Source organism: Piliocolobus tephrosceles, chromosome 21, assembly GCF_002776525.5.
Source record: "Piliocolobus tephrosceles isolate RC106 chromosome 21, ASM277652v3, whole genome shotgun sequence".
Lineage (NCBI taxonomy): Eukaryota > Metazoa > Chordata > Mammalia > Primates > Cercopithecidae > Piliocolobus > Piliocolobus tephrosceles.
Window position 1 is genome coordinate 12,069,972 of NC_045454.1, and position 20,221 is coordinate 12,090,192.

General features: G+C 53.1%; 1 protein-coding gene across 3 annotated transcripts in view; it reads left to right on the forward strand.

The window, feature by feature from the left end:
• Nucleotides 1–20,221, forward strand: part of SYMPK (symplekin) — a 48,669-nt gene that overhangs the window by 24,093 nt on the left and 4,355 nt on the right. For all 3 annotated transcript variants that reach the window (XM_023182364.2, XM_023182365.3, XM_023182366.2), the window contains 13 exons: nucleotides 2,051–2,205; nucleotides 5,438–5,588; nucleotides 9,024–9,228; nucleotides 10,329–10,479; nucleotides 11,329–11,564; nucleotides 12,610–12,691; nucleotides 12,863–12,976; nucleotides 13,906–14,053; nucleotides 14,952–15,112; nucleotides 16,401–16,509; nucleotides 16,818–16,918; nucleotides 17,432–17,522; nucleotides 18,530–18,631. In XM_023182364.2, the coding sequence (XP_023038132.1) occupies nucleotides 2,051–2,205; nucleotides 5,438–5,588; nucleotides 9,024–9,228; nucleotides 10,329–10,479; nucleotides 11,329–11,564; nucleotides 12,610–12,691; nucleotides 12,863–12,976; nucleotides 13,906–14,053; nucleotides 14,952–15,112; nucleotides 16,401–16,509; nucleotides 16,818–16,918; nucleotides 17,432–17,522; nucleotides 18,530–18,631 (1,806 nt within the window). The remainder of the gene's footprint in view (nucleotides 1–2,050; nucleotides 2,206–5,437; nucleotides 5,589–9,023; nucleotides 9,229–10,328; nucleotides 10,480–11,328; nucleotides 11,565–12,609; nucleotides 12,692–12,862; nucleotides 12,977–13,905; nucleotides 14,054–14,951; nucleotides 15,113–16,400; nucleotides 16,510–16,817; nucleotides 16,919–17,431; nucleotides 17,523–18,529; nucleotides 18,632–20,221) is intronic.

The window sequence follows — 20,221 nt, forward strand, 5'->3', positions numbered from 1 at the left end:
TTTTTTTTTTTTTTTTTTTTTTTTTTTGAGACAGTCTCGTCCTGTCAAAAAGGCTGGAGTGCAGTGGCCTGATCTTGATCTTGGCTCAGTGCAACCTCTGCCTCCCAAGTTTAAGAGATTCTCCCTCCTCTGCCTCCCGAGTAGTTGGGACTACAGGCGTGCATCATCATGTTCCACTAATTTTTTTGCATTTTTAGTAGAGACGGAGTTTCACCATGTTGGCCAGGTTAGTCTCGAACTCCTGACCTCAAGCAACCCACCCCCCTCAGCCTCCCAGAGTGCTGGGATTATAGACGTGAGCCACCACGCCCAGCCTCTTTCTGTTTCTTTAAGCTTTTTACTTTGAAATAATTTTGAATTTACAGACAAGTTATAAAAATAGTACTAAAAACTGTGTACTCTTATGAGGCGTGGACCACACATTGCGTTCAGTTGGCATGTCCTGAATCAGTTCCTCAGCCTTCCTTTGTGTCTCGTGACATTGACACTGTTAAGAGTCCAGGACAGTTGTTTGGTGGAATGCCCTTCATTTGGGTTTGCTCTTGCCTTGTGATTGGAGTCAGGTTAGGCATTTTTGGCAGGAACGCTACAGAAATGATCCCCTGGTTGCCTCAGTACATGGGATCAGGAGGCACATGGTGTCCCATTGTTGGAGATGTTAACTGTGAACACTTGGTTAAGACAGTATCAACCAGCTTTCTCTAGTGTCAAGTGCCATTTTTCTCTTTTTCAGTAATAAGCTGGGGGAGATACTTGAAACTATGTAAAATACATGTTTCTCTTTAAACGTTCACCCAGTGGTTTTTTTGGGTTTTTTTTTGAGACGGAGTCTCGCTCTGTTACCCAGGCTGGAGTGCAGTGGCATGATCTCGGCTCACTGCAAGCTCCACCTTCCAGGTTCACACCATTCTCCTGCCTCAGCCTCCCAAGTAGCTGGGACTACAGGTGCCCGCCACCACACCTGGCTAATTTTTTGTATTTTTTTTTAGTAGGGACGGGGTTTCACTGTGTTGACCAGGATGGTCTCGATCTCCTGACCTTGTGATCTGCCTGCCTTGGCCTCCCAAAGTGCTGGGATTACAGGCGTGAGCTACCGTGCCTGGCCTCACCCAGTGGTTTTAACATCCAATGATGATTATTGCCTGAGTCTATTATTCTATCCTGGCTCCAAAGAGATTTTCCTTCTACATTTATTAGTTGACATTCAGCTGTAAGGAAGGACTTTTTCTTCTTCCCACTTATTATCAGGAATAAGTTGTTTTGAGCATTTCACTTACTTACTAGCATGACAAGATATTCTAGATTCCTCTTGTACTGGCCTTGCACCAGCCCTGGAATCATTCTTTCTTTCTAAGGAGCCCTGGTTTCCTTTAAGTGGGGAATAGTTTCAGAAATCAAGGTCTAAGTACCAGGTGTGCCCTTAACTACTGAGTGTACATTCTTGATAGCCATTGCCAAAGTGCCTTCTAAACAACTGCACAAGGCCAGGCGTGGTGGCTCACGCCTATAATCCCAGCACTTTGGGAGGCTGAGGCAGGTGGATCACCTGATGTCAGAAGTTTGAGACCAGCCTGGCCAACATGGTGAAACCCCATCTCTACTAAAAATACAAAAAAAATTAGCTGGGCCTGGTAGCGCATGCCTGTAATCCCAGTTACTTGGGAGGCTGAGGCAGGAGAATCACTTGAACCTGGGAGGCGGAGGTTGCAGTGAGCCGAAATCATGCCACTGCACTGCGGCCTTGGCAACAGAGCAAGGCTGTCTCAAAAAATAGTAATAATAATAATAATCTTTTCCTAGAGCTCAGCATGATAAGCTGCAGGGATGTGGCTTACTCCCATTTCCCAGATCAGGAGAACTGAGGCCCAGAGTGAGTCAGGTAGTTGCCCAGGGTCATACAGTGCTTTGGTGCCAGAGGCAGAGCTGCAGCCTGGATCTTTATCTGCTGTTTGCTGAGGCTGACTAGAGGCAGGGACTACCTGGGCGCCCCGGGATGGAGGGCCTGCTGCTCTCTCTCTAGCCAGCATCTTGTTCTTTTCCCTTATCCCAGAGCCCAACCTTGGGGAGGACGATGAGGACAAGGACTTGGAACCAGGCCCATCAGGGACCTCAAAGGCCTCAGCCCAGATCTCCAGCCAGTCAGACACAGACATCACAGCTGAGTTCCTGCAGCCTCTGCTGACGCCTGATAATGTGGCCAATCTGGTGAGGATGGGTGGGGAGTGTTTTCCCCCAGGGCAGAAAGGAAGGATCTCCTTGGTCTTTCTCCTGCCTCCACTTCACACTGTCCACCTCCAGAGTACCCTCCTAATTTATAAAGAAAAGGGGTTTAATTGGTTTACAGTTCTGTAGGCTGTATAGGACGCATGGTGCTGGCATCTGCTTCGCTTCTGGGGAAATTTCAGGAAACTTCCAATCATAGTAAAAGGTGAAGGGGAAGCAGGCATCTCACGTGGCAGAGCAGGAGCAAGTGAGAGGGAGTGTTTTGGGGCAGGGAGGTGCCACACACTTTTAAATGACCAGATCTTGTGAGAACTTGCTGTCCCGAAGACAGCACCAAGCCATGAGGGATCCCCCCTACGATCCAAACACCCCTGACCAGGCCCCACCTCCAGCATCGGGGATTGCAATTCAACATGAGATTTGGGAAGGAACAAATACCCAAAACTACATCAGTGAGCCTCAGGCCTGGTTATGCAGCCCGCTTCTGATCGTCCTCCACTGGGATGTCCCAGGAGCACCTCAGACTCACACAGCAGATCTACACTTTTCCACTTTCTTCCCACGCTCCTCTGCAGGCCCCACCTAGTTCCCAGACCAGAAACTGAGAGTGAACTTCTTTTCCTTCTCTCCCTAACCCTTGCCCTCTTTTCCACCCCTGCAGCACTTGACCTGGGCCAGGCCCACCTTTTTCACCTGAAGCCCAACCCTCACTTGCTACCTGGCTCCAACTTCCTTTAAGTAAAATTTAAGTTCCACTTGCCTTAGTCAGCCGTCTTTGATCTGGCTTCTGTTAATTTGTTCTACCTTGTTTTTTTTTTTTTTTTGAGGCGGAGTCTTGCTTTGTCGCCCAGGCTGGAGTGCAATGGCACGATCTTGGCTCACTGTAACCTCCGCCTTCCGGGTTCAAGCGATTCTCTTGCCTCAGCCTCCTGAATAGCTGGGATTACCGGTGCCCACCACTACACCCAGCTAATTTTTGTGTTTTTAGTAGAGACAGGGTTTCACCATGTTGGTCATGCTGGTCTCGAACTCCTGACCTCAGGTGATCCGCCCACCACGGCCTCCCAAAGTGCTGGGATCACAGGCGTGAGCCACCACGCCCAGCCATTCTACCTTTTGTCTTATCACACGCTAGGAATTGACCTTTTCAGTTTTGCCATAAAGTTGTTCCTCACCATTTATAAAAATGCCTGCTATTCGTAGTGTAAAATACCATATATCTGTAATGTGCCCCTTTTCTGTTGCTACTACTATGTCCAATCTTGCAAAATATTTGCTTATTTCCAGTGATCTCAAAAGAACTAGCTCTTTGTTTTGTTCACATTCTTTTGGCACTTTATCTGTTTTATTTCTGTTGCCTTTATTTCTTTCCTGCTACTTTATTTGAATGTTTTTCCCCATGGTTTTAAGTGATTGGCTCATGAATTTTTAGTCATCTTTTCCAATGTAAGCAAGCATTTAAGGATTTGATTTTCCATCTAAGTACTATTTTAGCTGCACTCCACACATTTTAATTTATAGTAGTTTCATTATCTTTCTGTTGTAATTAGTTATTACTTAGAGTGTGCATTTAAAGTTCACTGTGTAGCCTTGGCAACATAGCAAGACCCTGTCTCTACAAAAATAAAAATAAAAAAAATAGCCGGACATAGTGGCATGTACCTATGATCCCAGCCACAGGAGAGGCTGAAGCAGGAGGATTGCTTGAGCCCAGGAATTTGAGGCTGTAGTGAGCTATGATGGCGCCACTGCACTCTATCCTGGACAATAGAATAAGACCCTGTCTCTAAGAAAAAATAATTTTTTTTTTTTTTTTTTTTGAGACTGAGTCTCGCTCTGTTGCTCAGGCTGGAGTGCAGTGGCGCGATCGCAGCTCACTGCAAGCTCCGCCTCCTGGGTTCACGCTATTCTCCTGCCTCAGCCTCCTGAGTAACTGGGACTACAGGCACCTGCCACCACGCCCGGCTAAGTTTTTTGTATTTTTAGTAGAGATGAGGTTTCACCGTGTTAACCAAGATGGTCTTGATCTCCTGACTTCGTGATCTGCCTGCCCACTTCGGCCTCACAAAGTGCTGGAATTACAGGTGTGAGCCACCGCACCCAGCATAAATTTTTTTTAAAGCTCCAAATGTATTGGGAGTTTGAAATTGTCCTTTTCCAGCCTGGCCAAGATGGTGAAACCCCATCTCTACTAAAAATACAAAAATTAGCCACGTGTGGTGGCAGGCACCTGTCATCCCAGCTACTTGGGAGGCTGAGGCAGGAGAATGGCTTGAACCCGGGCGGCAGAGGTTTCAGTGAGCCAAGATTGTGCCACCACACTCCAGCCTGAGGGACAGACTGAGATTCCATCTCAAAAAATAAATAAAAATAAATGAAATTATCTTTTGTTACTAATCGCTGGCATCCATGGATGTTCTCTGTTAGGATTCTGGGGGGTTTTTTGTTTGCTTGTTATTTGAAGTCAATTCCCAGTCCTTACGCTTTTCACTGAACCTCTTTTTGCTCGCTCCTTCCTTCCTTCCCTCCCTCCCTCCCTCCCTTCCTTCCGACACAGTCTTGCTCTGTCACTCAGGCTGGAGTGCAGTGGCGCTATCTTGGCTCACTGCAACCGCTGTCACCCGGGTTCAAGCAATTATCCTGCCTCAACCTCCTGAGTAGCTGGGACTACAGGCACGTGCCACTGCGCCTGGCTAATTTTTGTATTTTTAGTAGAGTCAGGGTGTCACCATGTTGGCCAGGCTGTTCTTGGACTCCTGACCTCAAGTGATCTACCTGCCTTAGCCTGTCAAAGTGCTGGGATTGCAGGTATGACCCACTGCACCTGGCCTCTTTTGTTCTTTGGACAGGGTGCCAGCTCTGCTGCTGCTTAGCCTTCTCCCATGGTGTTTCTCTATGGGGAATACACATCCCTCCCACGGCAAAACCTTGTCCTATATTAGGCTGACTCTTGCCCTCCGTCAGTTCTCTTGCCCAGGGAGCCCTTGCTTTGCCTGGCTCCTGCTGTGGCTTACAGTACCCTTCACGTTCCTCTCTCAGGCACTACACTGTATCGTTATTTATTTTCTGTGACTTCCTCAAGAGGCTGAGCTCCAGCAGAGCAGGCCCAAGTCAGTTTTAGGCACTGCTGTTTCCCCAGTATTGGCATGGCCATGGAAAGAATGCTTGTTGAGTTAATGATTAAGGAGAGGCTCTCTTCCTGGGCATCCCACAGGTCCTCATCAGCATGGTGTACCTGCCCGAGGCCATGCCAGCCTCTTTCCAGGCCATCTACACCCCTGTGGAGTCAGCAGGCACAGAAGCCCAGATCAAGCACCTGGCTCGGCTCATGGCCACACAGATGACAGCTGCCGGACTGGGACCAGGTGAGTGTATCCTGGCCCTAACCTGGGCCAGGGGTTGGCACTTGTGGCTTCTGGGTTCTCCTTACTGGAAGAGCACCTTCTTGTGGTGCAGATGAAAATCATGTAGGAGCTAAGGTGTAGATAATGACAGGTACCACAGATGGATAGCTCAGTGTTTTTAAGTCCTGGGCTTTGAAATCCAACAGACCTGGGTTTGAGGTTTGAGTTGAATCAGATCTCATCCACTTAATAGCTGTATGACTTCGGTCAAGTTAGTTAACCTCTCCGAGCTTCATAGTTTTACCCCGTTTTAACAGTACTATTAAGGTATAATACACATAAGTAAAATGCAGAACTCTTAACTATAGACCTTAGTGAATTTTCACAAAGTGAACACACCAGTGTAACCATCACCCAGATCAAGACACAGGTTAAATATCCCTTATTGAAAATGCTTGGGGCCGGGCGCGGTGGCTCAAGCCTGTAATCCCAGCGCTTTGGGAGGCCGAGACGGGCAGATCATGAGGTCAGGAGATCAAGACCATCCTGGCTAACACGGTGAAACCCCGTCTCTACTAAAAATTACAAAAAACTAGCCGGGCAAGGTGGCGGGCGCCTATAGTCCCAGCTACTCAGGAGGCTGAGGCAGGAGAATGGCGTGAACTTGGGAGACGGAGCTTGCAGTGAGCTGAGATCCGGTCACTGCACTCCAGCCTGGGCGACAGCGAGACTCCGTCTCAAAAAAAGAAAATGCTTGGGGCCGGAAGTGTTTCAGATTTCAGACCTTTGCATTTGGAATATTTGCATGTACATGATGAAGTGTCTTAGGGATGAGACCCAAGTCTAAACATGAAATTCATTTATGTTTCTTTTACACATAGTTCAAAGGTAATTATATATAATATTTCTTTTTTTTTTTTTTTTTTTTCCTTTGAGACAGAGTCTCCCTCTGTCGCCCAGGCTGGAGTGCGGTGACGCAGTCTCAGCTTACTACTGCAACCTCCACTTCCCAGGTTCAAACGATTCTCCTGCCTCATCCTCCCGAGTAGCTGGGACTGCAGGTGCCCACCACCACACCTGGCTAGTTTTTTTGGGTTTTTTTTTTTGTTTGTTTGTTTTTTGAGATGGAGTCTTGCTCTGTCGCCCAGGTTGGAGTGCAATGGCATGATCTTGGCTCACTGCAACCTCTGCCTCCTGGGTTCAAGTGATTTCTCCTACCTCAGCCTCCCGAGTAGCTGGGACTACAAGCACATGCCACTACACCCAGCTAATTTTTGTATTTTGTATTTTTATTTTTTTGAGACGGAGTCTCGCCCTGTCGCCCAGGCTGGAGTGCAGTGGCGCGATCTTAGCTCATGCAAGCTCCGCTTCCCAGGTTCACACTATTCTCCTGCCTCAGCCTGCCAAGTAGCTGGGACTACAGGCACCTGCCACCATGCCCAGCTAATTGTTTGTATTTTTAGTAGAGACGGGGTTTCACCATGTTAGCCAGGATGGTCTCGATCTCCTGACCTCGTGATCCACCCGCCTCAGCCTCCCAAAGTGCTGGGATTACAGGCGTGAGCCACTGCACCCGGCCCTAGTTTTTTGTATTTTTAGTAGAGACGGTTTCACCATGTTCACAAGGATGGTCTCCATCTCCTGACCTCGTGATCTGCCCACCTCAGCCTCCCAAAGTGCTGGGATTACAGGTGTGAGCCACTGTACCCGGCCCTAGTTTTACCTATTCTTGAACTAGACTAAATAAGATCACCAAGTCTGGCTTCTCTGGCTTACTATACGGTTTTTTGTGTTTTTTTGTTTGTTTATTTTTATTTATTATTTATTTGAGAAGGAGTTTTGCTCTCGTGGCCCGGGCTGGAGTGCAGTGGCACTTTCTTGGCTCACTGCAACCTCTGCCTCCTGGATTCAGGTGATTCTGCTGCATCAGCCTCCCTGAGTAGTTGGGATTATAGGCACCCGTCGCCACCATGTCTGGCTAAGTTTTTGCTTTTTGCTGGGTTTTTTTTTTTGAGACGGAGTCTTACTGTGTCACCCAGGCTGGAGTGCAATGGCACGATCTTGACTCACTGCAACCTCTGCCTCCCGGGTTCAAGTGATTATCCTGCCTTCCAAGTAGCTGGGATTACAGGCATGTGCCACCACACCTGGCAGATTTTTTTGTGTGTGTGTGTGTGTGTGTGTTTTTGAGATGGATTTCACCATGTTGGCCAGGCTGGTCTTGAACTCCTGACCTCAGGTGATCCACTCTCCTCGGCCTATTAAAGTGCTGGTATTACAGGCATGAGCCACCGTGCCCAGCCTACTGTACATTTTTGAGATTCTTCCATGTTGTCGTGTGAGGTGCTAGTTGGTTTTTTTATTGCTTAGTAGTATTCTGTTACATGAATATATAATCATTGGTTTATCCACACCGGTATTGATGGACCTATGGCTTCTTTCGAGTTTTGGGCCATTGGAAATAAAGCTGCTGTGAATATTTGTGTCCAGCTCTCTTCATGTACACATGCTGTCATCTGTCTTGGCATATACCAAGGAGTGGAACCATTGGGTCATAGGGTGTGTGATCAGTGCTATTAAAATCTGCTGCAGGCTGGGTGTGGTGGCTCACACCTGTAGTCCCAGCACTTTGGGAGGTTGAGGCGGGTGGATCACCTGAGGTCAGGAGTTTGAGACCAGCCTGGCCAACGCGGCGAAACCCCGTCTCTACTGAAAATACAAAAATTAGCTGGGCATGGCGGTGGGCATCTATAATCCTAGCTACTCGGGAAGCTGAGGCAGGAAAATGGCTTGGACCCAGGAGGCGGAGGCTGCAGCGAATCAGAATCAAGCCACTGCACTCCAGCCTTGGTGATGGAGCAAAACTGTCTCCAAATAAAAAAACAGATGAGGGCTGGGTACAGTGGCTCATACCTGTAATCCCAGCACTTTGGAAGGCCAAGGCGGGAGGATCCCTTGAGCCCAGGAGTTCAAGACTAACTTGGGCAACATATGGAGACCTCGTCTCTACAAAAAACACAAAACTTAGCTAGGTATGTTGGCATGTGCCTGTAGTCCCAGCTAGTTGGGAGGCTGAGAGGCTGAGGCAGGAGGATTGCTTGAACCCAGGAGGTCGAGGCTGCAGTGAGCCCTGATTGCACCACTGTACTCCAGCCTGGGTGACAGAGTGACACCCAGTCTCAAAACAAAAACACAAAACAAAAACTGCTCATAATGTTTCCAAAGAGTCTGTAGCATTTGCTGCTCCCCCCAGCAATTAGTGGCATTTCTAGTTTGAGCCTCAGTTGTACTGAAAAGTGGGGATGAAAAGAGCACCCACTCCAGGACAGTGTTGTGTGGATTTAAACAAGGTTTTGTGTGTACAAGGCTCAGAACAGAGCCGGGCACATAGGAGGTCCTCGGGTTGGAGCAGGTGGGTCTCAAACACTGGGTGTCCGTTTGCTGCCTCCCCCTTAGGTGTAGAGCAGACCAAACAGTGCAAGGAGGAGCCCAAGGAGGAGAAGGTGGTGAAGACGGAGAGTGTCCTGATCAAGCGGCGCCTGTCAGCCCAGGGCCAAGCCATCTCGGTGGTGGGCTCCCTGAGCTCCATGTCCCCTCTGGAGGAAGAGGCACCGCAGGCCAAGAGGAGGCCAGAGCCCATTATCCCTGTCACTCAGCCCCGGTGAGTCCTTTTCTGCGTGCTAAGGCAGGACAGGAGCCCTGAGGGTCAGATTCTCAGCCCGTGTGTGTGTCTGGACTGGGTTCTTCCTGACTCCCGAGTCAGTACCATAACCATAAGCCTTTGCTGTTTTCTTTCCTGTAAAAAAAACAAAACAAAAACCCTTTTTTATGTCTAAAATTGGGATAATGATACAATCTTTTTTGTAAGGATCAAAGAAGAATTAAATTAGTTCGTGGTGATGGTGATGGTTAGACAACTAGATTAGATAACTCGAGTGAAAGTGATTGTGATTGTCAAGCATTTCGCATGGTTTTGATGTGTAGTAAATGCTACTGGCTGTCACCATCATTGTCCCCATTATTACCTCCCTTACACACCACAAAATCCAGCCAGTCCCGGCCACTCAAGTCTTTTTTTTTTTTTGAGACGGAGTCTCGCTCTGTCACGCAGGCTGGAGTGCAGTGGTGCGATCTCCGCTCACTGCAAGCTCCGCCTCCTGGGTTCACACCATTCTCCTGCCTCAGCCTCCCGAGTAGCTGGGACTACAGGTGCCCGCCACTACGCCCAGCTAATTTTTTGTATCTTTAATAGAGACGGGGTTTCACCATGTTCGCCAGGATGGTCTTGATCTGACCTCATGATCTGCCCGCCTCAGCCTCCCAAAGTGCTGGGATTCCAGGCGTGAGCCACCGCGCCTGGCCCCAAGTTTTACTAACACAGCTGAGCAGGATCTGCTACCCTCCGAGCTCTCTGCTACCCTTACCCTCCTCCAGTCGCGCCCACAAGCAGGTTCGCACCTAAGGGCCTTTGCCTGGAGAGCTGGTCCTCCAGACATTTGTGTATCTTGTCCCTGTCTCCATTCAGATCCCCACTTACAGAAGCCTTTCTTAAGACACCCTCTGCCAAACCACAATAACATCCTTTTCCTTCCTCTTATCCACCGCCCCACCGTGCTTCAGAGACACAGAGGAATTGGAGAGGCAGCAGGGGGATGGAGGCCATCTCTGTGGCCTACCTAGTCTTTGAAGTTGGGAGAATCACCAGACAGGCCTGTGCTGCAGTCTGGGTCACTGCATCTCTGTCACTGCTCTTCCACGTAGGCTGGCAGGCGCTGGTGGGCGCAAGAAGATATTCCGTCTCAGCGACGTGCTGAAGCCCCTGACTGATGCCCAGGTGGAAGCCATGAAGCTGGGCGCTGTGAAGCGGATCCTGCGGGCTGAGAAGGCTGTGGCCTGCAGCGGGGCAGCCCAGGTGTGCCCCTGCCACCCCCCACCCCATCCTCCCAGTCCCTCTACCCAAGCGTCTACCTCACATCCAGCACAGAGTCTGGCCCCGGCATCAAACCTCCCTGGCTGTGGACCCCAGCTCTGCTGCCACAGCCGCTTCTCCAGATCACTCCCATCCTCCATAAAACAGAGAACGCAGCAGCAGCTCCTCCCGGGTGACAAGGAGGAAACGTGCCATGCACACAGGCGCTCAGGTGCACAGGGCGGGTGCCGGGAGGCCTCTGCAAGTGAGGGCTGCTCTTGTGGTCTTGGTTCTTCACGGTTGTTAACGTTCTTACTGTTACTATTTAGCTTTCAAAATATACCTGGTTCTCACTCCTGATTCTGCTACTTGCTGGCACTGTTACCTTCAAAGAATGGGGAAAAGTGACTTTTTCCCCATTCTGTGAAGTTAATTTTTGATTAGCTAGTAGTATAGAAACATACTCCCTGAGCTGAAAAATATTTCTGGGGGATCCAGATCCAGTACTGTCTTCCGTGGCCATCACCTGCACCCCATCCCCCTCTCCAAAGGTGACAAAGGCACAAATGAGGGGAATCTTTGAGGATTCTTTTCTGTGCACCTAAGTACATGGGTGCTGCTCCTAGAAACTCGTTTTTATCCTGTGATGATCGATCCCCACCCTGGCACCCCCACCCCCCGCCACACAAACGGGACCTTCCTGGGCATAAGGGTCCTCGGCTGGCCTTCCTCGCTTCACTCCGTGTCTGCTCTGAGAGTTCCTGCGCCTGGGTGGGAGGAGTCGCAGGGCAGCAATGCGGAGTCCCTGGATTGCCCACCCTACACTGATGTACTGGCTCACCCTCCCACCAGGTCCGCATAAAGATCTTGGCCAGCCTGGTGACACAGTTCAACTCGGGCCTGAAGGCAGAGGTCCTGTCCTTCATCCTGGAGGATGTGCGGGCCCGCCTGGACCTGGCCTTCGCCTGGCTCTACCAGGAGTACAACGCCTATCTGGCCGCGGGTGCCTCAGGCTCCCTGGACAAGTATGAGGACTGCCTTATCCGCCTGCTGTCCGGCCTGCAGGAGAAACCAGACCAGAAGGATGGGTGAGGGGCTGACCCTGCACCCTCCTGTCCCCAAGAGGCCCCTCTTCTGGTGCTGCTCTCCCTTTTTGGTTCTGACCACCTCCCTCTTCATCACCCTCCAAGTCAGTCCTCGAGCCCATCCCAAGTCTTCTCTCCTCCTCGCCCCTCTGGAGGCACGTTCAAGGTTGTAGTTTTGCATGTGAGCTGCAGGTCGCACTCCCTGAGCTGTTCGCCAGCTCTGCCACTTGCTCTGAGCATGGTTTGAGTGGCTTTGTCACTCCCCCTCTGTCATTTTCCCATCCGTAAATAACAGTGCTCACCCATGGGCCTGGAGATAGACTTCTCTACACCCCATTTCCTACCTGAGTTGGTTCTGTAGCTTCCTCCCTGTCCGTGGCCTTCAGCTTACTCATCTGTCCTCCACACAGCAGCTCCGGGAACACTTTATTCTATAAATCCTTTTATTTCTTCCCCACGAGGAACCTTCCATGGTTCTCCATTGCTCTTAGGATAAAGCACAGCCTCCTTACAGTGACCAGTGAGGTGTTATGTTACCCAATCTCTTTGGCTTTACTCCGCGAACATTAGCCACATTGGCCTTCTATCTGTTCCTCGAGCATGCCAAGTTCAGGGCACTAGTGCTTCCTGTTCTGTCCGCCTGGAATGCTCTTCCCTCAACTGTGTGTGTGGTTGGCTGCTTCTCATCTACCAGTCTACTCAAATGTAACTTCGAAGCGGCCTTTTGAGGCCACCATATCTAAAATACCCACACCCTTCTCCACCCGCCATCATTCCCTCCCATTCTTATGTTCAGTGAATAAAGTTAGGAATCCCTGTTTGACAAAAGGAAGAAATGAGTTTCAGAGAGGTGCAGCCTCTGCCTAGATCATCCAGCCGGCAGCTTTTGAACCCTGGTCTTTTCACTTCCAAAGCTTCATAACCAGGGGCTTGAACAAGCAACCCCTGAGGGAGGGCCTGCTGGCCCTGAGCTCCTACAATTCAGCAGGGCCTGGGAGCCAGGTGGCCTTTTCCTCTGCAGCCATGGCCCTCCCTCCATCTCTGGCAGGATCTTCACCAAGGTTGTGCTGGAAGCGCCACTTATCACAGAGAGTGCCCTGGAGGTGATCCGCAAGTACTGCGAGGATGAGGTGAGGACAGGCCCTGGTCCCTGCAGCCTGGGCCAAGGGACAGGGCTCTCCCTGAGGGGTCTGAAGGGCACACAGCCTAAACCTTGTGGCAGGGGGTTTCATGAGGGACCGGGCCGTTTTGTCAGAGGCAGTCAGGTGGGCTGAGCTCAGGTCCCTTTCCTCTTGCTGCAGAGTCGCACCTATCTGGGCATGTCCACACTTCGAGACCTGATCTTCAAGCGCCCGTCCCGCCAGTTCCAGTACCTGCATGTCCTTCTCGACCTCAGCTCCCATGAGAAGGACAAGGTGATCCCCTGCTCCACTTCCTGGCTGCCCTCAGCCTGCAGTTTGCAGAGGCCACCTCTATCCTGAGGAACCAACTCGCTCTTAGTCCACCTGTGGTGGCCAGCACAGGCTCCTCATGCAGCCCAGTCCTGTGCCGGGGCCTGAGAGCATTGCCCAGCAGGGGAGCCAGTGTGGCCTCAGCCAGCAGTGAGGACCCAGCATGCTCAGCAGCTGAGCAGAGCAGTGTGCAGCTGCGGAGCCCTGAGGAGGGAGGGGCCGACCATCTGGTTGTGGGGTGGGCAGGGGAGGTGTTTCAAGGAAAGCTTCCTTCAAGGAGGGGACATGTGGGCTGAGACCTGGAAAATGAATAGCTGGATGTGCTCTAGACGAGGGGCAAATGTGCACATGCTGTGGTTGAGAGCGCCCTTGACCCATCCTTGCCTGCAGCCTTTTGCCCCAGCCCTTGCCTGGCAGCGTGTTTATTCATTCAGCAGACCTTCATTGCACACCCCTGGCCCTGGCCCTGGCCTTGGCCTTGTGCTGCTGCTGGAATCAGAGTGCCCAGGACCAGCCCCTGCCCTCACAGGTCTTGGCAGTTAATGTCTGAGTGAAACTGTTTAGCTGGCAGTAGGCGTTCTAGGGAGACTTGGCAGGGAGTGGCACTTTTAAGGAACTGAGATCTCCCTCTGCTTGGAGCTTGGTGAGCAAGGCAAGGAGCAGTGACGGGCAGATGGGTTGGAGAGGCAGGCAGCAAGGTGGTGCTGTGGGTCTGGCCCTGGCCAGGATATCTGCCTCCTGTGCTGGGGACCAGCTCTGGGCCCTGGTAACAGCTGGGCTGCCCCTTCTCAGGCTCGGGTCTGTTTTCACATGACTGTTGCCATACTCGCAGGAATAGCTGTTCTTCCTCTTCCCTCTTCCCTGACCCCGCCCTTCTGCATCTTCCTCCTCAGGTGCGCTCCCAGGCCCTGCTGTTCATCAAACGCATGTATGAGAAGGAGCAGCTGCGGGAGTATGTAGAGAAATTTGCCCTCAACTACCTGCAGCTCCTGGTGCACCCCAACCCACCGTCTGTGCTGTTTGGAGCTGACAAAGACACAGGTTGGGCGCAGGTCATCAGATGCATGTTGAGTGCTGCTGTGTCCGCACTCTGGTCCCTGCGAGCAGAGGGGCTGAGTGGGGAAGCCACCCGGACACCAGTGACGGGAACGGGCAGGACTGGGACAGCCACCTGGGGGCTGTGGGAGTCAAGGGTAGGGGGCATCTGACCTAGCCTAGGGGGTCAGGGAGAGAGATCTGGCGGACAAGGAGAGCCAGCCATCGGGGCCCCAGGAAGGACCAGGCAGGGTCATCTCAGGCAGGTCCCCTCAACAGAGCCTTGGGTCCCCCAGGATTACAGACAGGTAGACTCAGACCCCGAGTAAATGGACCCTTAAATGGGAAGTCTTGGGGCCATGATAGGGCAGCACGGGAGGCCTGGCCCAGGTGCCAGGAAGCATTCCCAGGAGACGCACGGCCTTTGGGAGGCCCAGAGTCTGAGCAGGTGCTGTGGACTAGGCAGAAAGGAGGGTCGATGCAAAGGCAAAGAGACCAGGGCCCTTGGGACTGTTAGAAAGTGTGTGTAACCACCATGGAGGGCAGCAGGGCAGCAGCAGGCCAGGGCCACCCCATACAACACCTGGCAGCCACTGGGAGGCAGGGAGCTGGGGGTTTATTCTGAGGCCACAGGGCATGGCTGGGCTTGGAGGCGGAGAGGGACAGGGTCAGGATCGCACTTTAGAAAGATCCTTCTAGGTGCCTTGTGTGTTGGCAGTCGGGATGCTGGAAGTAGGAAGTCCTGGTCCCACCCCATTTCCCTGCCCTAGAACTATTAGCTCCCCAGCCCCGGCTCCCTTCTCTGCCCTCCCTGGCTCCACTGCCCAAAAAGGGACAGTTACTGAGGGTCCGAGGGAGTTGGAGAAGAGTGTGGGCCAATCCGATGCCGCTCCTGCCCTGTCAGAGGTGGCAGCGCCCTGGACGGAGGAGACAGTGAAGCAGTGTCTCTACCTCTACCTGGCTCTCCTGCCTCAGAACCACAAGCTGATCCACGAGCTGGCGGCCGTGTACACTGAAGCGATCGCCGACATCAAGCGGACGGTGCTGAGGGTCATCGAGCAGCCGGTGAGGCCCCTGAGCCCACCAGGCCCTGCCCACCCACAGGCAGGGCTGTGTCCCCAGCTCCAGCTCTTCCCCAACCTGCTCCACCTCAGAGTGTGCCAAGCCCAAAGGGTGGTCGCCCCGGGTCGACCCAGGCTGTGTAGCTTGTGGGCGGTCCACATGTCACTCATCAGTTCCTGAGGAAACATCAGAGTGGCCCAGCAGATGGGAGCCTAGAGCTGAATACAGCTGGGTTCGCGTTCACTTGTCGCTTTCTCACTGCGACCTTGGGCCTGTCAGTAAAACTAGGGTAGACAGTCCAGTCCCTCCATGCTGATGCAAGGAGTCCATGAACTCAAGCACATAAACCTCTGTGTCACTGTCACTGTTTATGAGCTGACCTTCCCGGTGTTGCTAATGGGACTCTTTAGCTGTCATTACGTAGACTTAAGTCCTTCCCACCTCTCTCTCTAGAGCCACAGGGCTGCCCACATGAGAAGCAGCTCAGTGACATACTGTCACCTGAGATTAGAAGGTCTGTACTTCAGTTTACAGCAGGGTTTGAAACCACTTTTTTTCTTTTCTGTCCCTGACATTTTTGGATTGCAGAACATTTTCATGATAAATGGAGGAGAGAACTGTATGTTAATCCCCACCTATCTGCCGTTTGGGTTCAGTGGGGCCCTTACCTGGAAAATGGGGATAACAGGCTTGTAGTCAGGAGGAAACATTTTTAGCCCCATTCTCAAGGTGAGCCAACTGTGGAAAAGTGATCCTGTGGGGCTGTGAGCTTCCCGAGGGCAGAGACAGTCAGTTTTAGTCAGGAGCGTAAAGGTTACTGGGCGAAAGTGGAGCCTGGCCGCAGCTCCTGTGTTTGGCGTTCACCACGGGACGGGCTCAGGAAGCAGCAGCAGGTGGAGCCTGGTCTGGGCTCGCAGCCAAGCCAGCCACGCATGAGAAACCAAGTCACGAAGCGGGTGGGTGTGGGTGGAGCCAGAAACATCTTCACCAGTGAGTGAAGCACGGGGTAGGCATTCGAGGTCAGGTCAGGTCTGAGCCAGAGAGGAGTGGCCTGCTGGAGGACAGCCCAGCCAGGGCTGGGAACTGGAGCAGGCCACATCCGGAGAGGCTGCAGGGAGAGGCCGAGGTTTCTCTGACCTCTCCCGCCCTTCCCCACCTTTCCCCCACCCTCCAAACCCTGTCACCAGTCTCACCCTGAGCCCCAGCATTTCCCACAGCCACCCTGCCGGCAGCACCTGAGGCTTCCCTAAGCTCTCACCCTGGGTGTGGTCATCCCTGTCTCTGCCTCTAGATCCGAGGAATGGGCATGAACTCCCCGGAGCTGCTCCTGCTGGTGGAAAACTGTCCCAAGGGGGCAGAGACACTGGTCACACGATGTCTGCACAGCCTCACAGACAAAGGTGACCCTGGAGACCCCCACCTTTCATGCTTTCCTCCCTCTCCTTAGCCTTCCCCGGGTCCTGGGGATCCGAGCCACTGGGTCCCCAGATGGTCGCACCTCTTGTGGGTCTTTGCCTGTCCTAGGGCCTCAGTTTCTCCATCTGGAACAGTGTGGTGCTAATTGCACGGAGCAGCCAAGGGTGAAAAGTTCCTGCTGTGAAGTTGCCATCCCTTCCCACACACACGCCTGCTTCTCTTTCCTGGGTGCCCACCCTCCCCCACGCTCCCCTCTGCCTCCAACTCGGTGTCTCCTGCTGCTTCCATGCAGTCCCACCCTCCCCGGAGCTGGTGAAGCGGGTCCGGGATCTCTACCACAAGCGACTGCCAGACGTCCGCTTCCTCATCCCGGTGCTCAATGGGCTGGAGAAGGTATGGAGCTGGGGGCCCGGTCCCTGCTACCTGGGACATACGGGACCGGGAGGGGCAGCGTGTTGCAGAAGCGGTTGAGCCAGAGGCACATAGCAGAGTGCAGAAGGCACCTTGCCTGTGGTCAGAAGTCGTGGAAGCCTTTGGCACCTGTGTACCCTGGAAATGCAGAGCAGCTCCTGGACTCATTTGCATGGGCACCCGGGTGCCAGTGGCTCTGCTGCTTCCTCCTCTACCTCAAGCGGGTCCCCTCCCTTCTTTGAGACTCGCTTTTCTTCTCTGTCAGACAAGGATTAGGATGCCTCTTGGGGGCACACACACGTGACATGCAAGGGACTCAGATGGAGTGAGAGCTGGGGAGAAAGCTGTGCCCTGAGGGTGTGGTGAGAGTAGGAGGGGCTCAGTGAGCCAGAGCTTGCCCTCAGCTCCCCAGGGCGAGCAGAAGGGGTGGCTTGTCTAGAAGGGAAGTGAGGGTGTATCTGACTTAACCCCCACCCCACCACCTTCTCCCTATAGAAAGAGGTGATCCAGGCCCTGCCTAAACTCATCAAACTCAACCCCATCGTGGTGAAGGAAGTCTTCAACCGCCTGCTGGGCACCCAGCATGGTAGGTGATGCAGCCTCCTCCCCACCAGGAGGCCCACCCACCCAGGTGTGGGGCAGGAGGCAAGGTGCAGGCGCCCCCCTCAGGGAGAGGGGGCACATCCCGCTCCCTGGGACACCAGCTGTACTGGACATTTCCATGTGTCCTGGAGCTCCCAGGCCACCCTCCGGGATGCTTGGATGATGGTTTCATTCACAGCAGGGACAAGACCGTGGAGCTGGGGCCGGAGGCTCCAGCAGCGTCTTCCCTTCTAGGATCTGGCCACACCGCAGCCCCTCTCAGTTCCGGCTGCAGTCTGGCCCTTCCTCAGATCTTGCCTGAATCCCTCAAGCTGTGGGCTAGGGGCATTTTGTTTTGACACAGTGAAAAAGAAACAAAACTTTCAACTTAGAAAAACTAGCAAGTAAGGTAGAAGGGATTCTTCGCCCCTTACCCCAGTGGTTGGAGCTAAAGAAAGAATGGAGGATGTCTGTTCCACGCAGACCCTGGTGCTTTAAAACACACACATAGATGGCTCTGGGACCATCAAAATAGCAGCAGCAAAGAGCCACCCCACCAGCCTCCTCCCCTCCACTTCCCCAGGCCCCACAACAGCTGAAGGCTCCAGCCACTTTTTGGAAGGCTGCAGCCTGGCTTCATCTTGTCCTGTGCCGCAAATGCCCATGAGCCCCTGTGCTGCTTTGGAGTCTGTGTTGGGGACCACACAATGAGGTGGTCCTACCCTGCCCTCGAGGGTGCACAGCCCAGGGGCAGAGAGACCCAGCCGTGCCACACACTACCCAGGGTGGGAGCCCAGGATGGGGAGGAGCACACGGTGGCAACCTTAGGCTGCCCAAGGGCTGCTGCTACCTTCGGTGTCCCCTTTTTATGTTGTCAGTCACTTCCCCTGTTTCAGCCCTGAAAGCAGAAGGCACCTCATCTTTGCTCCCAGCCTCCCCAATCTGGGGAACTCAGACCCATCTCTTATGCGTCCGTTCTGTCTCCCCCACCCTTTCTCCCACCCGTCGCAGGTGAGGGAAACTCAGCCTTGTCCCCGCTGAACCCTGGAGAGCTCCTGATCGCATTACACAACATCGACTCTGTGAAGTGTGACATGAAATCCATCATCAAAGGTGAGGTGCTTCCCCGCCACTCCAGTGGCCTGGCCCCTGCGACGACAGGGGCAGGACCTCAGTCACCCACATGCCCCCACTGGAATCTGCCAAGTCAAAGACTGTGCCACTCACAGCCCCACAGAGCTCCGGAGAGCCACCTCCCTCCCTCCTTTTCTTGCCTCCTCCTCCCTCCCCCCTCCTCCTCTTCCTTCCTTCCAGGTTTTACCCTTTACAACCCACCTTTTTCTGCCTCTGTCTAAGGCACTCTGATGTACCTGCTGTGCGCTGGTACAGAGTGGGCCTAAAGCAGTCGGGTAGCCCCACCCCTAGCCCCGAGGAATAGAAGGAAGCAGGGCGCACCGTGAGTGGTAGTCAGAGGCTCAGAGGCGCAGCAGCAGGGCAGACCCAGGGCTCCACGGCACTTGTGGCCTAGGGTAGATGAGGCTGGAGAGCTTGCCTCCAGGGCGGCAGGGTTGGTGACGAACTGACTGGCTCACGATGGCCCCCACTCACTGAGCACTGTGCACTGGGCTCTCCCTGAAGGCCTACAGACCTGAGCCTGCTGGTCCGCCACTTGGTGAGTATGTTCACTTCCATTGTGTAGACAGGAAATGGAGGCTCCAGAGAGGTTAGGTGACTTACTCAGGGCCGCGCAGAAGCTAACTGGTGTAGTGGAAAAAACAGAATCTGAAGTGAAACGGACCTGGGTGGGAATCCCAGCTCTGCCGGTTCCGCGACTGAGGACCACCTCCCCTGAGAGTGTCCGCCCCTCCGCTCCTCCTGAGCGAGGTTTCTGGGCCAGGAGCCATCCTGTCCCACAGAGCTGGACACCCTCACTGTCGCCCTCTCTACTCAGAAGACTGCTGTCCTTTGCTTTCTCTTCTCGCCCTCAAACAGGAAAGGGCTTCCTCTCTGTGCCGCTTACTTTCGCGTTCTAGCTTGAAACAGCTTTTCAGTGACTTACTTCCTAACCTTCCTCTGCAAGTTCTCTCAAAAACTTTTAAGGTCAAGAGAGGAGCTTATGGAAATGTCAAACCCATATTAAAACCCAGGAGGCCCCAAGGCCTCTCGTGGGAGACCAGCAGGGAGGAAAGATCTCCAGGCTCATAGGCCAGGACTGTGGTCTTCATGTTCCCCGACCCCTTTGGTGATCTGAGGAAAGTTCTAGCCCGTTCCCAGGACAGTATGCTCATATTGTTTGCATTCAGTTCGAGGGGGTTCACACATACACACACACACCCCAAGACCATTTGTGGACCCAGATTAGAAGCCCTGAGGATCCTAGGCCCAGAAGAAAGGGCCTTGCCGGAGGCCACACAGGCCACCAGGAGCCAGGCCCCTGAGGATCCTCAACCCAGGAGAAAGCCTTGCCAGAGGCCACACAGGCCACCAGGAGCCAGGCCCCTGGAGGGGTCAGCGGGGCCTACCCTATACCACCCTACCCTTTTCTTCCAACACAGCCAGGCCTGCACACTGCAGGCTAGACAACCTTCCAGCTGGTGTCCCCAGGACCCAGCCCACGTTTTTCTCCTCCTCGGGCACCAGAATTCTTCCTGGTTGCACTCTAAGCTCCAGATCACAAAGTCCAGTCCTTTTGTTGTGCACTGT